The sequence below is a fragment of the Rattus norvegicus genome, chromosome 3 (assembly GCF_036323735.1).
Source record: "Rattus norvegicus strain BN/NHsdMcwi chromosome 3, GRCr8, whole genome shotgun sequence".
Lineage (NCBI taxonomy): Eukaryota > Metazoa > Chordata > Mammalia > Rodentia > Muridae > Rattus > Rattus norvegicus.
In genome coordinates, this window is record NC_086021.1 from 30,730,253 (window position 1) to 30,753,836 (window position 23,584).

General features: G+C 54.3%; 3 protein-coding genes and 1 long non-coding RNA gene across 19 annotated transcripts in view; 2 read left to right on the top strand and 2 right to left on the bottom strand.

Moving 5' to 3' along the window:
* Window positions 1-6,287, top strand: part of Adamts13 (ADAM metallopeptidase with thrombospondin type 1 motif, 13) — a 39,186-nt gene extending 32,899 nt beyond the window's left edge. For 7 of the 8 annotated variants that reach the window (XM_039106138.2, XM_039106136.2, XM_039106131.2 and 4 more), the window contains 6 exons: window positions 1,264-1,468; window positions 2,204-2,516; window positions 3,174-3,320; window positions 3,618-3,794; window positions 5,145-5,329; window positions 5,874-6,287. In XM_039106138.2, coding sequence (XP_038962066.1) covers window positions 1,264-1,468; window positions 2,204-2,516; window positions 3,174-3,320; window positions 3,618-3,794; window positions 5,145-5,329; window positions 5,874-6,065 — 1,219 coding nt within the window. In that variant the 3' untranslated portion in view covers window positions 6,066-6,287. The remainder of the gene's footprint in view (window positions 1-1,263; window positions 1,469-2,203; window positions 2,517-3,173; window positions 3,321-3,617; window positions 3,795-5,144; window positions 5,330-5,873) is intronic. The other variant, XM_039106137.2, reaches the window with a different exon arrangement.
* Window positions 1-10,747, bottom strand: LOC102548484 (uncharacterized). The gene is made up of 4 exons (XR_010064739.1): window positions 8,864-10,747; window positions 6,453-8,769; window positions 5,505-5,784; window positions 1-4,538 (listed from the first exon to the last, which is right to left on the bottom strand). It is a non-coding gene; the product is annotated as an uncharacterized LOC102548484 (long non-coding RNA).
* Window positions 3,706-19,985, top strand: Cacfd1 (calcium channel flower domain containing 1). 4 transcript variants are annotated; one of them, NM_001106561.1, is made up of 7 exons: window positions 3,706-3,794; window positions 5,145-5,329; window positions 5,874-6,720; window positions 9,659-9,731; window positions 10,741-10,866; window positions 13,593-13,700; window positions 14,112-14,512. In NM_001106561.1, exons 3-7 carry the CDS (start codon window positions 6,603-6,605, stop codon window positions 14,200-14,202), a joined length of 516 nt encoding a protein of 171 aa, NP_001100031.1. In that variant the 5' UTR covers window positions 3,706-3,794; window positions 5,145-5,329; window positions 5,874-6,602; the 3' UTR covers window positions 14,203-14,512. The 4 variants fall into 4 exon arrangements, with proteins under 4 accessions (NP_001100031.1, XP_006233818.1, XP_008759855.1 ...); XM_006233756.5 differs by lacking the exons at window positions 3,706-3,794; window positions 5,145-5,329 and adding an exon at window positions 19,017-19,985 and having other exon boundaries at window positions 6,586-6,720; window positions 14,112-14,203; XM_008761633.4 differs by lacking the exons at window positions 3,706-3,794; window positions 5,145-5,329; window positions 10,741-10,866 and having other exon boundaries at window positions 6,586-6,720; window positions 14,112-15,942.
* Slc2a6 (solute carrier family 2 member 6) lies at window positions 16,220-23,035 on the bottom strand. Of its 6 annotated transcripts, none has more exons than NM_001106562.1 (10): window positions 22,861-23,035; window positions 22,182-22,344; window positions 20,961-21,167; window positions 20,317-20,420; window positions 19,473-19,681; window positions 19,057-19,209; window positions 18,401-18,509; window positions 17,885-18,064; window positions 17,505-17,650; window positions 16,220-16,899 (listed from the first exon to the last, which is right to left on the bottom strand). In NM_001106562.1, the coding sequence occupies exons 4-10, from the start codon at window positions 20,327-20,329 to the stop codon at window positions 16,744-16,746; spliced, it is 966 nt and encodes a 321-aa protein (NP_001100032.1). In that variant the 5' UTR covers window positions 20,330-20,420; window positions 20,961-21,167; window positions 22,182-22,344; window positions 22,861-23,035; the 3' UTR covers window positions 16,220-16,743. The 6 variants fall into 6 exon arrangements, with proteins under 6 accessions (NP_001100032.1, XP_063139543.1, XP_063139545.1 ...); XM_063283473.1 differs by having other exon boundaries at window positions 16,232-16,899; window positions 20,321-20,420; window positions 22,861-23,034; XM_063283475.1 differs by having other exon boundaries at window positions 16,232-16,899; window positions 19,057-19,125; window positions 20,321-20,420; window positions 22,861-23,030.
* Window positions 23,036-23,584: the final 549 nt, after the last annotated feature.

The window sequence follows — 23,584 nt, forward strand, 5'->3', positions numbered from 1 at the left end:
TCTCTCCCTACCTATCTAACCCTGGGGCTCCCAGCTTCTCTTTACCTTTTATTTCAAACAGGATCTCACAAGATGCTCACTAGCTTCCCTCTGTAGCCTAGGTGAACTTAGTGTGGGTACCAAGTCTGCCAGGCGGTTAAAAAGGTTTATTTATTTATTTCTTGTATGAGTGCTCTCTCTGCACGTACACCCGCATGCCACAAGAGGGCATCGGATCCCATTACAGATGGTTGTGAGCCACCATGTGGCTGCTGGGATTTGAACTCAGGACCTCTGGAAAAGCAGTCAGTGCTCTTAACCACTGAGCCATCTCTCCAGCCCCACCTGTCAGTCTTTTTTTGTTTGTTTGTTTTAAATCAAGTTGTTTGACTTTTCCTTCTGTATATGTAATGATTTTAAATTTTGTAGTTTAGACTCTACCTGAGACCCACAGCATGTGTGTCTTGCCTTCTTTGTTTTTGCTAAAGTTCCCTATCTGTGCTTTTTATTTTTGCATGTTATGATTATAAATGGTTTAGGGTTTTTTCTTTTTTCTTTCTTTTTCTTTCTTTTTCTTTTTTTCTTTTCTTTTTTCTTTTTTTTTTTTTTGAGACAGTGCCTTGTAGCCCAGGCTAGCTCCAAACTCTCTATGTAACTAAAGATAGCCTTGAATTCTTGAACCTCAGGCCTTCACCTCTCAAGTTGTGGGATAGTAGGCATGTGCCCCCACACCCATCTAAATCGTTGTTTGTTTGTTTGTTCCATGGGAAGTGCGTGCACATGTGGGTTCTGGTTACCACTGAGGTGTTGTGTGGTCGCTCTGTAACCTGCACTGATCTGTCCACAGTCTCTCTTCTTTGCAGGGAACTAGTCCCTCAGCCAGGCAGGATTCTGCCTCAAAGGGCACACAGTCAACTTCAGGTTAATGGTCACAATTAGGGCTATTTGATATGGCTCCTAGTGGGCAGAAGTTAACCACGCCCATCTGTCAGTGCACAGGACGCAGCTATGCAGGATCAGATGCCAGTGGTATAAGGTACAGGCCATACACACCTGAAGTGGTCTTGGTCTGGCTCATCCCGCTGCCTTGGTTCCCAAGGGTTCCAGAGTAGCAGTGGGCCAATCGACGACACAGACATGAAGAGCAATAGTGAAGCTCAATGCTGTTAGTGGAGACCCATGACCAGAGACCAGGCAGACCATTGTTGAAGAAGCTGAGGGTCCTTCAATAGTCCTACACACAGAAGCCCAAATAACTGTCCTTGGGGTCTTTTCTTCCTGCAGATGGAAAGTCCTGCCCCTTGGCCCGTGCTCAGCCAGCTGTGGCCTTGGCACTGCCACACAAATGGTGGCCTGCGTGCAGCTTGACCAAGGCCATGACAATGAGGTGGATGAAACTTTCTGTAAGGCTCTGGTGCGGCCCCCCGCCAGTGTTCCCTGCCTCATTGCTGACTGTGCATACCGGTGGCACATCAGCACCTGGACAGAGGTAAGGCTAGACCTGGCCCTGGGACTTCTAGTTGAGGCTAAGGAAGGCAGCAGCAAGGGATCTTTGTGTATGGGGGTTCTAGGGTCCTTATTCACTATGGCCCCTGGAAGGAGGGGAGAGTCTGCTGTCCTGTACCCTTAGAGCCAGGGACACAGTGAGGCATGGAGACTCAGACAGCTGGGCTTCAAGAGGCATGGGGTCAACAGATACTGGAAACCCCGATACCGAAGAGGTCAGTGTCATCTTGTGACAAGCACCCAAGAAATCACTAGAGAGGCCAAGGTGGGTAGGGCTTGGTTCCCCTGGGAGGAGCTCACTCAAAGGTGTAGGCAGCACAGAAACAGGACAGGTAGGACACACTGCTCCCCTACCTCACCTCACCTCGGCCACAAGGACTCTGGACATAAGATGGAGATAGAGACAGCAGGAGGGCAGGGCACTCCATGCAGTGTCGAGTGAGCCATAGGCAGAGAAGGTCACCCTGGTCCCTTCTTTAAGGCTCTGAGGGGCAGAGAGGCTGAGACAGTGATGGCTGGACTCCGAGTCCAGAATCCCGGGTCTCATATACACGTGAGCCCCGACACAGGCGCCTCTTTAGCTCCAGTCTCCTCACCTGTAAAGCAGACACCTGCTGCTTCCCAGTGTGCGGCGCCTGTCACACCGCAGCGTCCTGTGGTCCCCCTGTCTTGCTCCTCTTTGCCAAGCTCACCATGCTCCTCCACTCTTTCCTGACAGTGCTCCGTCTCCTGTGGGGATGGCATCCAGCGCCGGCATGGCACCTGCCTCGGACCCCAGGCTCAAGTGCCTGTGCCAGCCAACTTCTGCCAGCACCTGCCCAAGCCAGTGACTGTGAGAGGCTGCTGGGCTGGACCCTGTGCAGGGCAGAAGATCTCCAGCTCGCTGCCTCACAAGGAAGCTACTCTTCCCAGCCAGACCCTGGCTGCGGTTACTGCTGCCTCTCTGCAATGGTCCCAGCCCCAAGCCCAGGCCCACAGCCTTTTCCCAGACTCCCAGTCTCTGGGGCTCCAGGAAACCCTGGAAGAGCCTGGTTAGGTTTCTTCCTGTTTCCTGTTGGGGATCTCACAGCATAAGCCCTCAGGCACTAGACCGTGCTCTGTTGGCCTCAGGGTCTCCTTCCCAGTGGCAAAGGGAAGCCACACTCTTTATGTATGTGTGTGTATGTTCATGTTTGTGTGTGCGTGTGTAGGCCAGAGGACAACCTTGGGTGTCATTTCTCAGACGTTGACTATCTTGTTTTAGACAGGGTCTTTCACTGGCTTGGAGCAAGTAGGTTAGGCTGGCTGGTTGAGCCCAGGGATCCACCTGTCTCTGCCTCCTCAGTGCTGGGACGACAAATGTGAACATCCAGACCTGCCCTTTAAACTGTAGGTTCTGGGGACTGAACTCAGGTCCCCCATGCTTACAACAAAGCACTTTACTGACTGAGCCATCTCTCCAGCTCAGAAATCATACGTTTACTCCTGTCCCCGTCAAATAACCTGAAGGTTGTAGGGTCAGGAGCTCAGGTCCATGCTGTCTGAAGCCCACACACCACACCACCTTCCTTTCCCTGAAGCACAAAGAAGTGGCCTAGTGCTTGGATGGTGACTACTGTTGTGACACATAGCCCCCTTCTCAGCCCCTGCCAGCTCCAGGTTCCAGCCCTGCTCTGTTCTGGTCACCTCACTCCTTTCCTCTCCGGTAGGAGCCTGTGGAAGGCAATACCTGGAGCCCACAGGAACCATTGACATGCGAGGTCAAGGACAGCTAGACTGTGTGGTAGCCATCGGGAGACCTCTAGGTGAAGTGGTGACCCTCCAAATCCTCGAGAGCTCCCTCAAGTGCAGAGCAGGTACATCCAGAGGAGCGGGCTTGGGCTCTGGCAGCACAACCCCAGTGTGTCCCGTTCCTGTCAGGATGCCCCTGCTATGCTCCTACTCTCCATTTTTAAAAGCTGTTTAATGGCTGGAGTGTGGGGGATCTCCATTTATAAGATTGAAAACTGGGGGGCATGAGAGCTCTGGTGACATGGCCCGTACTTTGTCACGTTAGCCAGTGACGGGGAGAGTGGTCATCAGAGCTCAGCCCTGAGCAGCTGCCGCCAGCGTGGAGTGGGGGCTCTGGTTCTTCAATGCCCCGCCCTTTCTAGGGGAGCTGCTGCTGCTCTGGGGTAAGTTCACATGGCGGAAGATGTGCTGGAAGATGTCTGGCAGGACTTTCAGCACAAAAGCCAACACGGTGGTGGTGAGGCAGCATCGTGTGCTGCCGGGAGGTGGAGTGCTGCTACTGTACCGGAGCCAACCTGCCCCAGGGACCTTCTACAAAGGTATGCCAGGCGCCTGGGCCTTCCTTCCTTCCTTCTCACTGGGTGGGTATGTCTGTATTGCTGTGGACAGGGCATTTTCAACAGGGCCACGGGCAGGGCAGGAGAGAGCTGGCCACAACGGGAACTGGGAGCGGGCAACATCTTCCACGTGGTCAGGATAGAGTTCCTCTGTGGCCATGAACCAGATGGGAGGATGTAGATATGGTCCCTGTCCTTGCCCCATCCCTCAGGCCACTCACTGCCTCATTCCCTTGACCCTGGTCCTCAGTTCTTCCAAGGTTCCCTCAGGCCTGTGAGCCCCTTCTCCTCAGCTGCTTCCTGTGACTTGTATGTGTATGCTAGCACCCATAAGGAAGATGTCTGGACTATATATACTCCTCCAGGGGGCGTCTCATGGATTCCCGCTTTACCCAGAACCCAGACAGTATCCCCTAAGAGCCCCCCTGATCACCTCAGTGTTTTGATGTAAAAGTGCAAGATGATCGAAGATATCTTACCTTGCCAATTCCAGACACTTTTGCGTGGCCCAGACCTCACGTGAAGGCGACAGAACAGGGGTGTTGCCTCTGCAAAGGTTTCATGTTACCACCCTTCCTCTTCGGCCACTGCCAGCCATAAGCTGTGCTGGTGGCAAGGTCCCACTGGAGCCCACTGGCTTCCTCCTCATTGCTTCTCAGTTCTCACATGCTGACAGTCTGCCGCAAGAGAGCCTTAGGTGCAGTGGGGTTCCCAGTGATGAGAGCACTGGACAGAGTAATCCAACTTAACTTCTCTACCAATTAGCATTTTAAGTACTGTGTAGCCCAGTTTATTGAATCCCCTTTTAAAAGCCCCTGCCCAAAAGCATCCTCTGTTCCCTTCTCCCCACCGAGGGCACCAAAGCCTTTCAGTTCCTTTAAGAGTTATCTTACTTATTACGATGTACGTGTGTGGGCACGCACACGGCATGATGTGGGTGTGGAGGACAGAGGGCAACCCCACGGAGTCAATTTTCTCCTTTTATCTTTACATGGGTTCTTGGGATTGAACTCAGGTCATCAGGCGTGTGTGGCAAGAACCAAAAGCTTCTACACACCCGTCAGCCACCCGTTCCTTGTGCCTGTGTTTGTGGGGGCAGGGGAGGGATGTTAGAGGTTCTTTCCTGCCATGTGGGTCCTAGGAATCAGACTTAAGTCGTCGGGTTTGTACAAAACACTTCTGCTGAGCCAGCCCTGCCTGCAGCTAATCTATTAGAAGTGGTCAGAGTAAAGGCCCAGCAGCAGGGAGGGGAGAGTCGGTCAGGGACAGCCCTGATGTGAGTAGTCTCCCTGAGGTGGCCCACACCCAGTCCACCCTTGTTTTTGCCTGCAGAATGTGACAGGCAGCTCTTTGGACCTCGGGGTGAAATCACGAGTCCCTCACTGAGCCCAGACGGGAGGAAGGCAGGAACCTGCAGGGTCTTTGTCAGTGTGGCCCCACAGGCCCGAATTGCCATCCGTGCCCTGGCCAGTGACATGGGCACTGCTTCTGAGGGGACCAGTGCCAACTATGTCTCGGTGAGGCTACCAGAATGGGGACAAAAATGGGGTAATTTTTTTATATGATTCTGAAGAGCTGTCTCTAGGAAGGAGGATGGGAGTGCTGGGTTTAGGGAACGTGTTTAGCTTATTTTTTTCATCCAAAACTTCAAGATTATTTGAAGGAATGGGAAGGAGGGTTTCCTCCACTCACCAACAAGTGCTCCTGGCACTACTGCAAGAAGGAAGAGAGAAGGCCTTGTCTGGCAGTAGACGCATCATGTTCATGCCTGGTGTTTTTGTATTGTTTGTTTCATTTTGTTTTCAGAAGAGCATAGGTAGGGTTGAGATTTTGTATGCTCCATCAGACCACCTCAGACTTAGTCTTGAGCAGAATCCCCGCTCTTTCACCTGGCTGTGTGTTCTGGGTTAGGAGCCCAAAATCTCTGAGCTTCAGTTTCCTGGGTAGAACAGAGTGTCCCATGTGCGGGTTCCTGTGAGGAAACAAACATGTTTCTGAGTAGCCAGGAATTTATAAATAATGATCACTCACGGCCTGTCCTGGCTACCTGCTTCTCCACAGATCAGGGATATCCACGGTCTGAAGACTACAACATTTTGGGGGCAGCAGGTGCTCTACTGGGAGTCCGAAGGCAGTGAGGCTGAACTGGAGTTTAGCCATGGCTTCCTGGAGGCGCATGCCAGTTTCCAGGGCCAGTATTGGACCATCCCACCGAGGACACCGGAACAGGTCAACAGCGTGGCTCTGTCCTAGATTTCTCTCCAACGGCCAGCTGGAAAGAGAGGCAGCCCTACTCCGGAAAGGGTGACCATCCCCGGACTATGCAACTCTAGCCTCTTGAGAGGTTCAAATGCCTGCCAGCCGAAGGGAACCGCTTTTAGTGACCTTTTCCAGGTGCAGAAGGGCGGGGACTGGGAGTTGGAGATCAGAAAAGCAATCCCAGTCCTCAGGGCTAATAAAGGATACAGGAAACCAGACTGGAGTTTTCCTCCCATAACTTGCTGCCCACAGCAAGCCTGGCTTGAAAGCTTATTTTACTGAAAGGCGTGGTTCCCTGGAGGTCTGAACAGACCCTTTGCCACTTCTAGATGACCTCTTCCAATCTTGGGAAGAGAAAAGACCAGTCCAGACCCAGCGTACCTGTAAACACGCCCCTTCTCCGCCATTTCTCCCCGCCCCCGGCTATGGCCTGCGGGTCCGCCCCTATGCTAATCACCGCCTCTCCCACAAGGCCGCGCGCGGGTGGACACGTCCCTTTGTGCGCGCCCGGTGCTGCGCGCAGCGTTCAGCATGAGCGGCTCGGTCGCCGCCGGAGCGGCCGCCGGCCCAGTCCCGCCGGCGCAAGAGGAGGGCATGACATGGTGGTACCGGTGGCTGTGCCGCCTGGCGGGAGTGCTAGGGGCAGTGTGTGAGTATCGCGTCCGGGGAGCGGGCGTCCCCGGGGTTGCCATGGCTCCCGACCTCAGGCCTGCAGTCCGCCGCCTCGAAGGCTACAGCCAAGCTGTTCTGGCCTTGGCCAGAGGTGATGTGACTCACGGAGAATGCGCGTCTGCCCCTTCCCGGTCCCACCTCGGCCTGGTGATGCTCACCTGGGCTGCGGTGGGACTGACAAATTCCCAGCCTTTGAACAAAACTTGTTCATAAATGGGGGGCTGGGAAGTTTGCTTGAGGGTCAGATGGTGCCAGGAGGAGGGTGGCCCCTCAGGGTGGCTGGGCAGTGGGCAGAGAGGCAGCTTCTCCTCGGGTTCTTACTGTCTACACTCTCCTAATGCTTCTCGCCAGCCCGGTATCCTCCACACCAGCAAGCTTTCTCTGCTCAAGCTCCAAAAGAATAAACGAGGAAGGCAGGTCCGCCTCTTAAGTACAGCTGTGTTGCTGGCCTTCCAAACAAAACCTTTGAACCTAATGTGTTTGCTAAATCCTATGTATCCCTTTCATTGTAAATTCCTAGAAGTCCGGGTGAGTGCTGGTCTCAGGAAAGGAAGGTCCAGGACGCCACTGCCTATCTGGTACCGGAGCAGGGACTGTGTGGGTAGGGGCAGACCCATCTATTGTCCTGGAGTATCTTGGAGCCCCTTCTGTCCAGATGATCTTGCTGGTCAGATGGATAGGGTAGGGTTAGGTATGGGCTGCCCTGACAGGGCAGCTCCAGAGGGAGTCTGCCAAGGTTGATCAAACCCTCTCCAGTGCAGTTAGCTATTTCAGTGTGGTGTTAAGGGGTGCAGAAACAAGGAAGATCCTGACCGTGACCTGTAGGCGGCTACCCTCCCTCCATCTCGATGATTCACTGACCCTGGTGACTTCTAGATTAGATTGACTTTGGAAATCCCACCCAGTCCTGTGCTTCCTAACATGGGTGTCTGTGCTACTCCAGAAGGCCTCCCAACCCTCCCACTGGGACAAGCCATTGGTGAAACCTTAGGGGAGACCTGTGGCAATAACTTCAGTTTTCTCCTGAACCTGCAGATGGGGATGGGCGTGCATCAAGGTTTTGAACACTGGCATATCACAGGAAGGAAGGAAAATGTGTATTTTCTTTAAAAACTCAATAGGGGTTTGACAGGAGCTGTGGCCTATCCTCTCTTGGAATGAAAGCTATTCTAAGGGGTTTGCTTACTTATTGGAGGGATTTATTCTGGTCACAAAGGCCTCTGTACACAGCAGCTCTGAGGAGGAAAGAGTTGTATAGTGACATCTCCCTTTCGTGGAAGACACGAGCATTAGTTCCCCAAGTGGATAGATGGATTGAGTCCTTGGTTGTCAAAGGACTCCTGTTCGTCCCGGTTGTGACCTGGTCTTCCCAAAGCTGGCTCTGCTGAACAGCACAGTGGAGCAGCGCTGCAGGTGGGATGCTGATGACAGGGCTGCAGGCCCCTCGGGTGAGACCCAGCCTAGATCCACACAGGCAGAAGGTGGACAGCCCCTCACTTCTGTGGCCCTGGGAGCTTTGCTGCTGTCACGCTGTCACACGTGGATGAGTGCTGCTTTGAGTTCTTTACTAGAGAAGACTTTGTGACAGAAGTTGTGCCACTCAGAAGAGTAGGTCCTTGGGTCCATTCTCCTGCATCAGCTTCCATTTGCATAGTGTAACATGGGAATATGGAAAATGGTGGAATTCCAGGCCCAGTGGAGGGATCAGGTGACTTAGGCCTGCTGCAAGTTTAATAAGTTGGTGCTAATTGCAGCCTCAGAGGGCCAGCACTCTGCCCTCCCTTAGCTTGCCTCCTGCCAGGCTGGGCAGCTCCCAGGAGTGTCCTCAGAGGCTCGCAGAGTTCCTGGTGAGGGACTTCCTGGTGAAGCCTGGGTGGCTGCGGCAGACTGTAACCCCGAGGTACAGTCAGAGGGGAGGAGCCTCACTGGAGTCCCACCCTGGAGAGCAGTCACATTCTGGAGAGGAGCACACATCCCGTCCCCTCGCGGTGTCTTGCTGTTCTTGTGGTATTGGGACATAGCCTCCCTATGTGTAGGAGAGAAAAATGAGCTTAGAAAACTCACATACTCAGGGTCACATGGCTGATGTTTTCGATGTGGGATTGTCATTTGGATCTTACCTGGTGTACCGTGAGAGGCATCCCTGTCCTGACCCAAGTTCAGGGTGTGGCCAGACAGTGTGACATGCTCGCAATCCCAGTCCCCAGGAGGCCGAGGGAGCAAGACAGTGTTTGAGGTCAGCTTGAGCTATAGAGCAGGAGGACTCTGTCTCAAAGGAAAACAAAACAAAACACCCTTACTAAGAAGGCATAAAAAACAGAATAACCCCAAATAAATCTGAGTGTCGTTTTCCAAGTCAGAACACTACCTAGTAGATGCCGGTAGGCAGCCTTGCTAAGGCTCTCAGTGAAGTCGGGACAGGCCTGACTTTGTTTTTTTTAAGATTTATTTATTTTATATATGTGAACACACTGTCTTCAGACACACCAGAAGAGGGCATCGGAACCCGTCATAGTGGTTGTGACCCACATAAGTGGCTCCTGGAAATTGAACTCAGGCCTCTGGAAGAACAGTCAGTGCTCCTAACCTCTGACCCATCTCTCCGGCCTTCCCCCAGCCCCCAGGCCTGACTCCTTGAGAGGGTTTGATAATGACCTGGAACTAAGGGCTGGCCCATTGGAGCTTAGGTTTGAGAAGGGTGTGGCCTTTATATCCCCAGGTACGAGAATAGCTAGACTTGAGCTTCGGATGTAGATTTAGTACTCTCCACTGTTTGGGTGATGGTGGTTGCTGAGGGAAGCCCTAAGGCTGAGCATCTAAAGGGAGCCCCGTGTGTTCTCAGTGTCTGCCCCGACATCCTTCTGCGAGCTCTGCCGTGCTCTGCTAACTCCTGCCCATTGTCTTTTGTTTTGAAGCCTGTGCCATCTCTGGACTCTTCAACTGCGTCACGATCCACCCTCTGAACATCGCAGCTGGGGTGTGGATGATGTGAGTAGCTGCGGATGTCCTGCTTCGGTGGGGTTCGAGGCATGTGGTGCAGGTCTCATCCCGCTTCCCGCTCCAAGGTTTCCTGAGAGCTGCTTGAGCCTTTATTGGGGACAAGGACACCAAACACAGTCGCAGCGTCTACTCAGCCAGACACTGTAGACTCCTGGTCTACTACAATGGGCCCTTCTCTGTGAGAGTTCAGGGCCATGGTGTGTAAGGTCAGAATTGAGGGTTTATGACAGAGAGGAGGGTAGGCAGCTGTGAGGCCATTAGCAGGGCTAGAGGTAGGAGGCAGGTACAGGTGGAACTGGTGGCTATAGCATCCCCAGGGAGCCCCTTTTCACCCTCCTCCTGGGCAGCTAGGTCGCAGGGAAAGGGGTGACAGAGTGAGGGCTGTTCAGATGCATGGGGGGCACTGCACAGTAGCATTTGCTAGTGCTCACCTGTGGGAGCAAAGGCCGTTAGCACCAGCAGCTTACGTGCTTCCAGCAACTGGGCGGGGCTAAAGGCTCCCAGCATGAGCATCCCACTACCCTGCCTCTCTGTCTCCCCGACCCACATGCTCCCAGCTCAGGCCATGGGTAGTCCTCAGTGGCTCAGTGGCCCAGCCAGCCCTTGCATTTCTGCTGGGGGCAGCCTGCCCTTGATGTCAGTGTTAGTGACTATGGAGACAGTACTAACAACGGGAGGTGTGGCTAAGTTCTGTGGGCTAACGTGCTGCTGGCTCAAGATTATGGAGGCAATCTTAGTTCTTCATTTCACTTTTGGATCAATAACGAGATCAGGCTCTTCCACCGGGATGCTTGGGTGGTTAGGATGCTGGGGCAGCCGTGGGGCAGGGCGGGTTGGGTTGTGGAACTGCTTGGCGGAAACTGGTACCCTGTAGTATCTGGGTGTTTATGGAGTTCAGGGCCTCTGAGATGGCAGTGTTCCTTGAGCCACTGGCATGAGAGCTATTGCAGCTCCTGGTTGTAAACTATCATTGTCCTTTCTACCTTCGCCCCTGCAGCATGAACGCCTTTATCCTGTTGCTGTGTGAGGCCCCCTTCTGCTGCCAGTTTGTGGAGTTTGCAAACACAGTAGCTGAGAAGGTTGACCGGCTGCGCTCCTGGCAGAAGGCCGTCTTCTACTGCGGGTGAGGGGCTGTTGGGCGGGGCCTATGGCCTGGTTCCCAAACTCCTGCTGATTAAAACAGGTGTTGGTGAGGTAGATGGGGCAGGAGCAGCTAGAGACGCCCTTTCTTCTGCAGAAGCTTTTATTTGATAGCCGTGGACACAGCCACTGGCCCATCCAATAACAGGTACTAACGAATGGGACCCAGTATCTGCCTTTGGGAGCTCAGATGGCAGCTGTGGCCACACAAGTGTTCTAAGATCTCTCGTGGGAGAGCAGGGGAGCAGCTGGGGTCGGTGTATAGGCAGTGCGAAGCCTTGGGAGGAGTGTGGCCAACCAGAGGTCCAGATGTGAGCCTGCAGAGCAGTGAGCACTGTTTCCCTCTAAGTACACACCTCTCCTTCTGGTTCTGACAAGTGCAGCGTGCCAGACGGCAGCTCTTCCAAGATAAATTCAGTACCTCTAAAGAAGGGCTTTTCCATGAGAACCCAGCTAGGCAGCAACATTCATAATTACCGTGTTGTCTTTAAGATCAGGTTAGCCTCTGGATTGGTGGAGGCTCAGGGGCTTCTGCAGTGAAGAACTCAGAATGAGTGTGTGCTTGCTGGCAGTTTTCTGATGTGTCTAGATCTCAGGGGATCATAGGGTCACAAAATTCTAATCAGTGTAGCATGGTGTGTGTGTGTACCCACACGTGCGTGCACACATGCATGTGTACATGCATGCATACATACATGTATGTGTACATGTGTGTGGAAAATACTAATGTGGACATCAGGTATTTTCCTCAGTCACTTTCTACTTGATTTTAAAGACAGGGTCTCTCACTGAACCAGAGCACACATATTTGACTTCTGAGCCAGTGAGCTCTAGGAATCCACCTGATTCCACCTCACCAGCCCCAACGTACCTGGGTCTGAATGGGGATCCAAACAGGCCCTGGTGCACGTGCAGCAGGCACTTTGCCAGCTAAGCCATCCCCCACCCCTTCCTTGTCTTTTCTTTTCCCTCTGTATTAGAGATGGTCTTGTTCTGGAGACCTAGCTGGCCTTGAACGCACAGAGATCCATCTGTCTCTGCCTCCTGAGTGCTGGGATTAAAGGCGTGCGCCACCACGCCTGGCTGTCTTTGGGTTTTTAAGATGTGTTGTCATGATGCTGACAATAATGTATGTTTACCAAAAGTCATTTGTAAAGTAAAAAATGGCTGCTCCAGACCTCGCTGCCTATCCATCTATCGGCATGTGTCCTGCAGTCTGTGCAGACACTTTTGAAGCTCATCTTTGACATGCTTATAACTGTTATACCTACGTTTGTACCTGCGCTTTTGACTTACCGCGGTATCAACATTTTCAGCACGGTCACAGAAATGATGACATTCCTTTTCCTGTTAAGTGCATTGTTCAGCTGGACATTCTGGCTTTGTCTTAATTTGTCAGCTGGTGTCACTCAAGTCTGGGGAACATCCGTTGGCCAAGCCACTCCTTAGGAGATGTTTCCAGGTGTGGAATCACCAGACTAAAGATTACGATCGTTCAAAAGACCTTAACATCCGTGACTCAGCTGCTTTCCTGAGAGGCCATCTGGGCATCCCTCCCCTCCCCACGCAGTGCCCAGTGCCACCTTCATATGTCTGAGAAGTACGATTCCCTCCTATGTAGCTTCTGGCCCACTCCCTGGAGAGCTTTAATGTACGAGGAGAGCTTTAATGTACGACTTTGCAGTTTTCAGTATTAAAGACCTCGCATTCCTTTGTTTCGTTTTCCACTCCGATTTTCCAGCCGGTCACTTGCCTTTAATGTTAACGGTTTTCCTCCTGTGGTCTTTTGCCCCGTGATTTCTATTATTTTGTTATAGGGGATCCTCAACTTGGTTTCCCTTTTGATAAACAAATATCATGTGGAAAACAGGGTAGCACACTTCCCCTACCAAACACGGCTGTTGCTAAACTTCACCATGCTTGAAGCTTTGATGTGGGCTATGGTGACCTGGTATGACATCTTATAAGGTGACCCATAAAGCTTGGGTGGCAGAATTCTAGTCAGTGTCTGCTGAGGACCACAATCACAACCATCCAAGTCAAGGACCCCCTGCGCTTGGAAGCATTCTGCTACACAGGCATCTACACTTGAAATCCAAGGAGTGCAGTTGGCTCTGAGTGTCATCCTCCTGCCCAGTGAGCCTCCTCTCCAGAAATGACTGGACTGAGGGCTGAACTGCAAGCTCCATCATCTTCCTGGGTCAGCATTTCCACAATTCACCTCATGTTGGAAAAATACCATCCCTCAGGATTGAGCTGCAGAGGTCCTTAGCGCTGAATGGAGCCACCACTAGGTGGCGCCAGGCTGCTACTGAAGCCCCTCAGTTGCGTTGGGACCAGTGTTCCTTGGGGTATGGGGGTGGGGGGTTGTGGAGGCACAGCTGGCCCAGGGTTGCTGTACTGATGAGTGTGTTCGTTCAGTGCTCGGGATATGGGTGTAGGGTAACTGGCCATCAGCCCTCACCCTGATGGCAGGATCTCAGGCTTGACCCAGTGGAATGGAGCTTTGACAAGCTAACTTGGTCACAGGGCTGTACAGCTGGACCATACCCCAGACCCTCTGGGCCCAGCCTCTCTGTTTTAATGGTCATTTACCCAGCTCTTTGCTATTTAACCCTGTGTGGGTTACAGATCTTGCCGCAAGACCTGATACGGTTTTGGACTGTCCCCAGAAAAGGTGGGATTTTAGGGATGTCTGTTTTCTCCTAGGATGGCCATCGTCCCCATCGTCATGAGCCTGACCCTGACTACACTGCTGGGCAACGCCATCGCCTTCGCCACGGGGGTGCTGTACGGACTGTCTGCCCTGGGCAAAAAGTGCGTCTACAGCCCAGTCCCGGGGTGGGGCCTCCTCTGCTGCCCCTGCTCTCCCACCTGAAGAGGGAAAGGTCTGAGTGGGACCCTTTGTCTAGTTGTTATGCAGTGGCCACAAGTGAGTTCTCTGTGCTCAGGAACAGAGGCAAGAAATGAGGGACAGCCTCAGTGGTCCCTCTTGACTGGCTTGCACATAGGTATGCAGCAGACATTGCAGCCGACTGCCACCTCTTCCCTTCGGCTCCGTCAGTGCCAGGCAACACGCGCCCCTCAGAGTAGCAAACCTCTGCCTCCCCTTTGACAGTGGCCCCTGGGGAGCACAGTCCTGGGGGAATCTGGTTATGTCTGGGATGCAGCCTGGGGGTTGGAGGTGGGAGGGCGAGGCCTACAGAACACCTGCTTCTCTCTCTGCAGGGGAGATGCCATTTCTTATGCTCGGATCCAGCAGCAGAGGCAGCAGGCGGATGAGGAGAAGCTGGCTGAGACATTCGAGGGGGAACTGTGAGGTGAGGCAGGGCGCCTGTCCTCATTGCCTACTGCCACTGGGCTCTGTGAACTTGTAGAAGGCTGAGTGTCAGCTCTGCTGAACATCCTGGGACAGGAGTACCTGCAAGTCTCCATGCCTCCAGTCTGCCTGTGCCTACCCTGTTCTGCGGACCTCCTGAGCCTGGAGCTCCTGCCCCACTAGTACTGAAGGCCTGGGCTGCGGGATATGGATGGGGTGAACTCACTCCTGTCAGCCTGTGGCACAGATGCTGTGCTGGTGACCCTTCCCAGGCCTAAGAGCAGTGTCCCCTGAACACATCAGTCCTCACGAGAGGCTTCACCCAGGCTTCAGCCACTTCAGGTTTCATCCTTTTTAGGTCTAAGGGTGCAGGTAGTTAGGGCTTTAATTCTGCTCCATGAACCCATCCTTGGAGCAGAGGAAGAGTACAGCAGTGTCTTGCGGCCAGCTCCTGCCACCAGGAGCAGGAGAGATGGCTGGTCATTTGAGAATCCACAGCACTCCCAGGATGCAGCTTCCTGGCCAGAAGAGCATCCTTGGCAGTGGCCAGAGGGCTGGTGGAAGTTCCCTAGTGCTCAGTGCTAGGAAGTGTATGTGCGTGTCTGTCTACGGAGTGATGTGTGGGCATGTGTACTGCTGCTAGCCTGCACTGAGAACCTCCTCGTCGGGGATGGCAGATTCCTTAGTGGGCTTAACCTCAGGTATTCTTCCCAACCTGCCCCTGGCAGCCTGTAGCCTTTGAAGAGCTGGGCAGAGACCAGATCAACCTCTCACACAGAGCTGGCCCCTTCTCAGGTACCAGACCACAGAGATAAGTCTGCATGGCTGGGGCAAGGAGAGCTGCTCTGCTGGAACACGGCTCCAGGGACATGCTCTGGCTTGTCCCCTAACCTTCCTCTTCACTGCTACCTTCCCACTGTCCTGTGACATTGGATTAGTGGCTGATTAGGTGGGTCCTTGGCCACACTTGGTCGCCTGGCTGAAGAGGATGTGTAAGGTGCTGAGCCTGCCTTCCTCCTGCACTAGGCCTTGTCCATGGTACCCCATCCTGGAGTTGTCAAGTTTCTAGGGGATCTCTAGCTCATCAGTGCCTGAGGCCAGGAGGAGTGGACATTCTATTTGGGATAGCAGCAGTTCTCCAGAGAACCTGGCCAAGCTGGACCCTAGACTGGCAGAAATGTCCTAGTGTAGCTGGCTTAGGAGGACCTGTGCCTTCACGGTTCATCAGAGGCGATTTTCCTTGAGCCAGGGATGGGTTTCAAGTACTCTGTGTATGTGTCGGGGCCTGTGCTCACAGTAAGACCTGTCTACCTCCCAGGAGGAGAAAAGGCCCCACCTGCTCCTCTGGTTACTTGAATGGGCATGAGATGGGGCTAGTTCTGCCCAGGCCTCCCGCCTCTGGCAGTAGAAATCAAAGGCTACATGTAGAGTAAAATTGTACCTCACTGGGGAAATGCATTTTGTGCTGGACAGGCATTGGGTGAGGTATAAAGGTAGAAGCCCCCAAACATAGAGCAGTGTGGGCGGTCAGTCACTTATGTCCTGAGGTTCTTGGCAGGTCCATGGCACAGTGACTCTAGAGCCCACTGCTTTGCCTCTGAGCATGGGCACTGTCCAGCCCAGACTAGGCCCCATTCTTGTCTGTGTCTGGGTGTCTCCCTGTGGCTCCTTTTGCCACCCCCGGTTTGTTTGCCGACTGGATTACATTTTGGAGTAAAGCAAATCTGTAGTTGGTGTGCACAGTCTGCCTGCCACCTTCCATCCCCAGTGCCTGCAACTGCAGGGAGATCCTGTCCGTGCTAGCTGGGCCTCGCCTCTCCTGAGCCTGCTCACAGCGCCTCAGAGTAGCCTAGGCATAGAGGGCGTAGCCTAGGCACAGAGGGCAAACTGGCACTTAAGCCCGCAGTGGCTGCTGCCTTCTCTGCACTGTGGTAATGTCCTGGCAGTCCAGGCTGAGTTGGGGTGACCTGGCTGCTGGGGTAGGGAGCCTCTCCCTGGAACACATCCCACTCCCTTTCCTCCCAGAGGCTGTAGGCCCAGCTCCTTTATTTTGAAAAACAGTGAACAGTCTGTAGACTAGAGGTATCCAAGGTTGGACTGGGTCCAGTGCTCCCCAAGGTACCCAGACCCTTGAGGGTACAGGACCCTGTCCTCCCCCTGGCCAGTTGATCAGAAGGAAGTGACAATGTCCTTGTACAATGCCACATTGCCACCTCCATCCCTGTTTTCTGTCCTCAACATGGCCCTACATGGGAAGTGTTCCTTGTAGGAATGAGGAACTAGACCGGAGGTCCCAACAGCATTGTTCTTGGGTACAGCCTTTGCTCAGTCTGGGGCAGGGCTGCCTGCCCCCCTGCGGATCTCAGCTGAGGTATTACAGCACTGCGGGCTGCCTGCTGGGGCCCACCAGCCCACAGTTGGTGAACTGCCTGTCCGAGGTGGAAGTGTGCAGTGGCTGACGGCAGGGGTGCTGCTGCTCCCGGCTGCAGGTGTGCACAGGCCTGGCCCACATGGCCTGGCCCCTTACAGGCAAGCCCCTGACTAGGGCCTGAAGGACATCCTGCGAGTGTGGAAGAAGGCCTCGATCTGCTCCAGCGAGCGGCCCCTGGTCTCAGGCACACAGCAGCCTGTGAAGAGCAGGCTGAGCAGGCAGATGGCCGAGAAGAAGAAGAAAGGCACCTGGAGGCCGAAGGCATTCTGCAGTAGGGAGTCGGGGAAGGAGTTACTGAGCAGACATGGCCTCCACCAGAGTTTTATGGGCAGCCCATGAGGCCTTCATGTGACCACTGTCCTGCTCAGAAACCTCCCAGCCTCCCTCCTCTTCCTAAGCTGCCCCTCAGCCATCCTGCCTGGAGTTTCAGGCTGCCTGGTGGGCAGCATGTTGCATCAGCCTCCTCTTAACCTTGACCATTGAATGGGCAGGGCAGGTTCTGGCTTGTGCTGACCCATCTGGACTTCCCCGGGGAGAGTCTGGAGCTAGCTAGCATCCAGGTGTTTCCAGGGCTTGCTGGATTGTGGGGCTGGGAGCAAGGTATATTTAGGAGGGACCTCACACCATGCTCCTGTCAGGAAGCAGGGCTACACTGGAGAGGCCTAGCGTCCAGTAAGTCAACAGACCATGCAGCTGAGCAGGGTACCATGGGCAGAGCTGTATTCTGGAGCAGGGAGGTAACCTGACTCCAAACAGCCCCAGCCCTTGGCCAGCCTTAGCCCCTAAGAGGCCCATGCTCCTCTCCAGGGGCTGCTGAGGGGAGACTGCTAACAGAGAAACCTAGCTGGGAGTCCTGGGGCCAAGTACTCACCACTGCCAGCAGGAAGTACTTAGTGAGGACGAAGGCTGTGAGCCAGCTGACCAGCACGCAGAGCCCTGAGGCCACACCACGGGCACGCAGGGGCAGAACCTCAGACATGAGGAGCCAGGTGATGGGCCCCCAGCCCATGGCATAGCCTGGTCAGAAGAGAGGGGCAGTTGGGCTCAGGTTTCCCCCTTGCCTGCATCTCACGATCCTGCTGGGGCAGGGCTGCCTGTCCCCCTGCGGATCTCAGCTGAGGTATCGCATGATGTGACCGAGTTGCTAGAGGACCCTATTCTCCAACTCCCCAACTCCTTGGGCAACCCAGGACGGTAATAGAACCTTTGTGGTCCCCATCCCAGGTCTCCCCATCACTGTGGTGCTCCTACCCATAATGAAGAGCATGGTGGCCAGCAGGGGTATCAGGGTGAGATAGTTGAAGGCCGCGGCTGGGGGCTGCTCCGTGCCCCCAAGCGTCACGATCTCCACAGTGCTGTTGGGGGTCAGAGTCCTTGGCACAAGCTGGACATACAGCCCCAGCGTCAGGTTGGCGACAAACATAATGGATGCTGTGGACACATGGGTACCTCAGGACCAAATTCCCCCAAGCTTGAGGTCCTTCCTCTCCAAGCTCCACAGCACCTCTTGCTAGGTGGCAAGGCAGGCTTACAAAAGGGTCAGCCCTCCACCCTCAGCACAGAAGGGCAAGCTCAGGGCCTCATGCCACACCCTTGAGTTGGGTGGCTGGGCTCCTTTGCTCTTGGAGCACGAGCGGACCTGTGTGTAGCAGCTGCCGTTTGCTAGGTCCCGGACCGTATCTAGGGAGACTTGGCTACGGCCCAGAGATTGCCGTGGACACAGTGACTATAGGAGTAAGAGGCAGACATTACAGTGGAGACACTCACCTGACACATAGAGCAGGACTTTCCGGCCGGCCAGGTCCATGGTGACAGCGGCAATCAGCACAGACAGGAGCCTCACAGCACCAACTATAGCTGCATCCTGCTGGGAGGGCTGTGGGGCAGGGGACTGGGCTGAGAGACCTGGCCTGGTGTCCTACACCCTACCCTGACCCTAATGCACTAAGGACACTCAACCCTAAGTCCAGGGTCACTGCTCCCCCCTTTGGCTATGAGCTATCCTAGCTATCGATCCCTAGGTACTTTTTCTGTGCCCCAACCTTTATTTGGTTTCCCAGCAGGGGCTTATCTACTATGTCTACTACTGGCTGTAGTGGGCACAGACCCTGGTCGGACAGTAATGGTAGATCTGAGTCATTCTCATCTTCACACCTCACTGCTGGAAGAACCGAGCTCCTAGGGACCACACAGGCCCACTTGGGATCTGAGTCTGGGGCCAAGATCCCAAGACCTCCATATTCTAGCAAAGTGCCTTCTTTTGTTACTCTGTATATTTTAAAGCAGTAAGCTTCAATTAAGAAGAATGCAATTGAGGCAGGTCGTGAATGAGAGGCATCTAGGTCTCAGCCACCTAACTTCCTGCCTGCACTCTTCTCAACAGTCTAGGGACTCTGGGCAGTGCTGGCCGCCTGGGTTCTCACCAGCACCACGGACGTGCTGTCGAAGATGGTCTGTAGGTACACGAGGATGGGAGTGATGCCTGTCAGCTGCTGCAGAAAACGCATCAGCACTGTAATGAGAATAGGCCGGTACACACGGGGCTCCCAGGCCTCCGCCCACGACACTCGGCTACTCTGGAACACAAAGCGTCTGTTGAGGGCTATGCCAGGCTCTCCAGCCCTGGCCACCCTGTCTTGGCACCTGCGGGTCGAGGAGAGACCTCCTTCCCTCATCCAAGAGAGGCCCAACCACCAGAGGCTGCATGGGCTCTGCATGCTAGCAGGAACCTCTCCTTTGAGGAAAGGCAGCCAAAGCACAGAGAGGCCTGGTGGATGTCCAAGGCTACCCAGAGCTTCCTGGGTTGGGGCCCGACCAGGCGGTACCACACATGCTTCACCTGTCTCCGCACGTTGTCCTGGATCTGCTCAAACTCCCAGTGGACCTCAGAGTCCGCTCGCAGCCAGATCAGCGCCTGCAGTGCTTCCTCATCCCGGCTCTTAGACAGTAGGAAGCGAGGCGAGTTGGGCATGAAGCTAAGCAGCAGGATCATGACCAGAACAGGCCCCTCCCCGGCCACGGCAAGCCATCGCCAAGGCAGCAGAAGACCTGGTGAGAGAGGCTTCGGTGAGCAGATGGGCCCTCTGTTGCTCTCCCAGCCTAGCTTCCCGACTGCCCAAGTCCCTGTAGGAGGGGCAATGTGGGACTTTAAGAATTGCCTGGGGCTGGAGAGATGGCTCAGCGATTAAGAGCACCCGACTACTCTTCCAGAGGTCCTGAGTTCAATTCCCAGCAACCACATGGTGGCTCACAACCATCTGTAAAGAGATCCGATACCCTCTTCTGGTGTGTCTGAAGACAGCTACAGTGTACTTATATGTAATAAATGAATAAATCTTTAAAAAAAAAAAAAGAATTGCCTGGACCCTGGTACTAAAGTGAGATCCTTACACGGTCTCAGTATAGTGGGAGAATAGTGGGAAGGCTGGACCTGGGTGTCTCACCCCCACCACCCAGGCAGGCAAACTCCTGTATGGGCTCCCCCCATGAACTAACAGGACACCCCTGTGCTGTGGGGAGGTGGTCCGTCCGAAGCTGCTGCAGAAGGATAGGCCTCAATGCTCAGAGACACGGTGCCTACTGGGGCTAGGAAACCAGGCGTCCTGTTTATCACTGCTGGGTTTCTTCAGGGAGAGTCCCATTCCCCCATCTCAGAACCTGAATGCTCAAGCACAGGATGGTACTTGCCAAGGGCATAGAGAGACAGGGATCCAAACACGGCCATGAGCTGCGGCGTGGCCCCCAGGGCCCCGCGAACACCCGGGGGTGCAATCTCAGACACGTACACCTGTAAGGTACAGGCCCCAACATGGGAGTTTAGTGAGAGGGACTTGGGAGCCTGGAGAAGCTGGTAGGGGTCTTGTTCTGACCAAAGCTCTGACCTTCCCTAGCAAAAGAAGTATGTAAAAGCACCCACTTTGGTGCTTTGGATGAGGGCAGGGACTCAAAAAAAGCCCAGGGTCTTCAGAGTTGGGGCTGAGCAGGTGTCTGTATTTACCCTACTGACTTCTTTTCCCTTTGGACTTGCCAGAGGATAGGTGTGTGTATGGAGGGCTGCATGAGGTAAGCAGTTGTGGTGGGGCTGGGCAGGAACTTCCCCTCACATCCCTTGTGCAATGCAAATTTTCTTCAGTTGAGCAATGCATCGAACTGAGGTTAAAACGCAAGAGTAGGAAGTTTTTGAGTGACAGTGATGTCAGCTGCTTTGATGGAGGGAGCTGAGATTCTCTGGGCAATCTTGGGGACCCCACACACTCTCATGGAACAAAGGCTCAGAGGCAGGGGTAGCCCAGAACAGCGCCAAGGCAGTGGGGACATCTGGTCTTACCGGGATGCAGGCAGCAGTGAGTCCCCCGGCAAAGCCTGTCAGCATCCTCCCCAGCAGAAGCATCCAGAGGCCACGGGCACCAGCCATGAGTGCATAGCCAATGGCCGAGGGGACAGCGGAAAACATGATGCTGAGCTTCCGGCCCAAGAGGTCATTGAGTAGCATAGCACTGAGGCCCCCAGCGGCGGCACCCAGGGTGAACACGGACTGCAGGGGTACAAGAAGACACAATGGCTTTAAGCGCTCTCACCCCTACCAGAGTCTAGAGAAAGTTCCTCCAGAGCTAGCCCAGAAGCCAGGCATTCATTGCTAGAGTCCCCCGTGGGCAGAGGTGTATGGCAGCCTGTGGACAACTGGATGTAAAGGTGCCATGGCTACTGTTCTCCTCTAGAGGGGCAATGGGGCCGCCTGTCAACAGTGGCTTTGTCTAGGAGTGTCCGATATTCTTTTGGGCCCAAGCAGGCTTCAAGAACATGATCATCCCCCTTCAGCCTCCCAAGTCTGGAGGTTAAAGTCGATCTCTGTGGCTCACACACTACCAAAGAGAGCCCTGTGACCCGAAGGCCTGGGACTTTTAAGATTTGGGAGTCCCTGGAGTTGCTGAGGAACAAAGAATTTGCCTGGAGTTTGCCACTCACAAGCAGAGGGACCAGGGCAAACAGCATGGCCTCTTAAGTCTCAGCTCCTTAGCTGTGTTATGAGGGGAACACAGTTGATCTCAGGGATGAAACTAATTCACCAAGTGCCTGGCATGCGCTCAGCGTAGGCTGTGTGTGCCCTGCACGTGCCCACCCCATTTTAAATGCTCAGGAGACCCTAAATCTTTCCAGCCTTGTTGTCAAGCCGCAGTTCTAACTCAGGGTCTACTGACGTTCTAATATCAAAGTCTTGGGCCCCTGGGTTCTTCTCTGTTCAGCCACACTCTGTTCTTGTCCATAGGGCACCTCGCGTCCCCGCTAGCACCTGCTGTGCCTGTCTCCAGGTACCCAGGAGGATGTCGGCTCTGCTGCAGCAGCCTGGCTGTCGTATGGGGTTGGGAAATGTCCCCTCAGCCCCTCCCCACATCTCTGCAGGATGTCACTTCCTCATGGGCCTTGGCATCACCACTAGCAGACAGGAGTGTGTGTTAGGGAGGGGTACCAGTACTCTAAGGGAGGTTCCAAGGCTGAGTAAGTCCATTCTCCCTCCACTCCCCCATCTGATTTAGAGAACAGGCCTCACCCCAAACCAGGATGCCTGGATTTTGTCCAGGCGTAGTGCTGGGTCAGAAGAGCGCTTCAGCGCAGGGATGACTGGAGATGTGTAGACCAGGGCATACCCAAAGCTGAAATTGCCCAGCACGGCAGCGAAGGTGGCCAGGAACACCCTTCTGTTTTGCAAGGCCCTGGTGGGAAATGGTGTGTAACCAAAGGACCAAGGTCAAGTCCTTTAAATGGATCCTGGTTTCCCAGATTGCTGCCTTCCCTGAGCCCATGGCCATTCAGCTCAGCAGACAGCCGGGAGAGGCCTGGGTCCAGGGCTGGTCAAATTGTAACTGAGCAGCTCTGTGAAATTCCCAGGCTGTCAACTGGGACTAGGGCCCCTTTTTCTTCAGAAAAAAATAAAACTGTGAGTTTTGCCTCCTGTTATGATGCTCAAAGCTTGTTCTGTGATCTTAGGCAAGACCCTTGTCCTCTCCCTATCTGTGACAGGTGGGGACCCCACCCAGTATTCCTTTGGAGGCTCTCTTCTCTTTGGTGGTCCAATTCTTTAAATAGATGGGACTTGGGAGCATGCGGTAAGAGTCAGATGACTCTTGGTGGCCACTCACCAGAAGTCAGTAGCGGGCCCGAGATAATGTGCCGTCTGCCTGGAGATAAGGCCATCCCACCCTCCTACCCCCACACCCTGAGACTCTCACCCGGCCCGTGCCTTCTCTTCAGGCGACGCGGGCGCCTCGGGGAAGGTGTCATAGTCCAGTCCCTCGGCTCTTAGCAGGGGCTCCTGCATGGCCAGCACAGATGGTCAGATACAGCTGGACTCCACCGCAGCGCTAAAGCATCCGCCCGAGCTCCTCGAGCGGCAGGCGAAGCTCCGCCCTACAGACCTGATTGGCTGCAGGTTGGTCCTGCGGAGCAGTGCTGTCCAATGAGACAGTCGCATGCCTCGGATGTAGGGTGGGGCGAGTCCATCGTTTGCGCCCTGAAGCCCTGGATTCTGCAGGGGAAATCCGCTCCTAGGGCAGGACCTGCGGCGGGCCCGCCCGACACCTGTCTCAGTGGCCTGTGCCAAGGCCGCTTAGCCCCATTTCGCCAGGCTAAGAGCGTGTCTGGGTCCGGCTTTACGGAGGAGAAACCCAGAGAGCCCGAAGCTTGCCAAGGTTACACAGCAGATTATTATTTTTTTAATTGTCTTGCTCGGCCCAATTCTGTGCCCTCTCCTGTCACATAAATGTCACTTCTACATCTGCCACCCCACTTCTTGCATAGTTGACCCTAGTGAATCATTACTTTGGGTGTGTGCAGTAAGAAGAGAGTCAATTAGGAGTGGAGACAATTAGGGGCAACTCCAGCAGGTGCCCTGGGCTGTCTCACCCCATAGCTGTGGACGGAACCCAAGGCTTCTCTTTGCTAGCAAGCAATCTA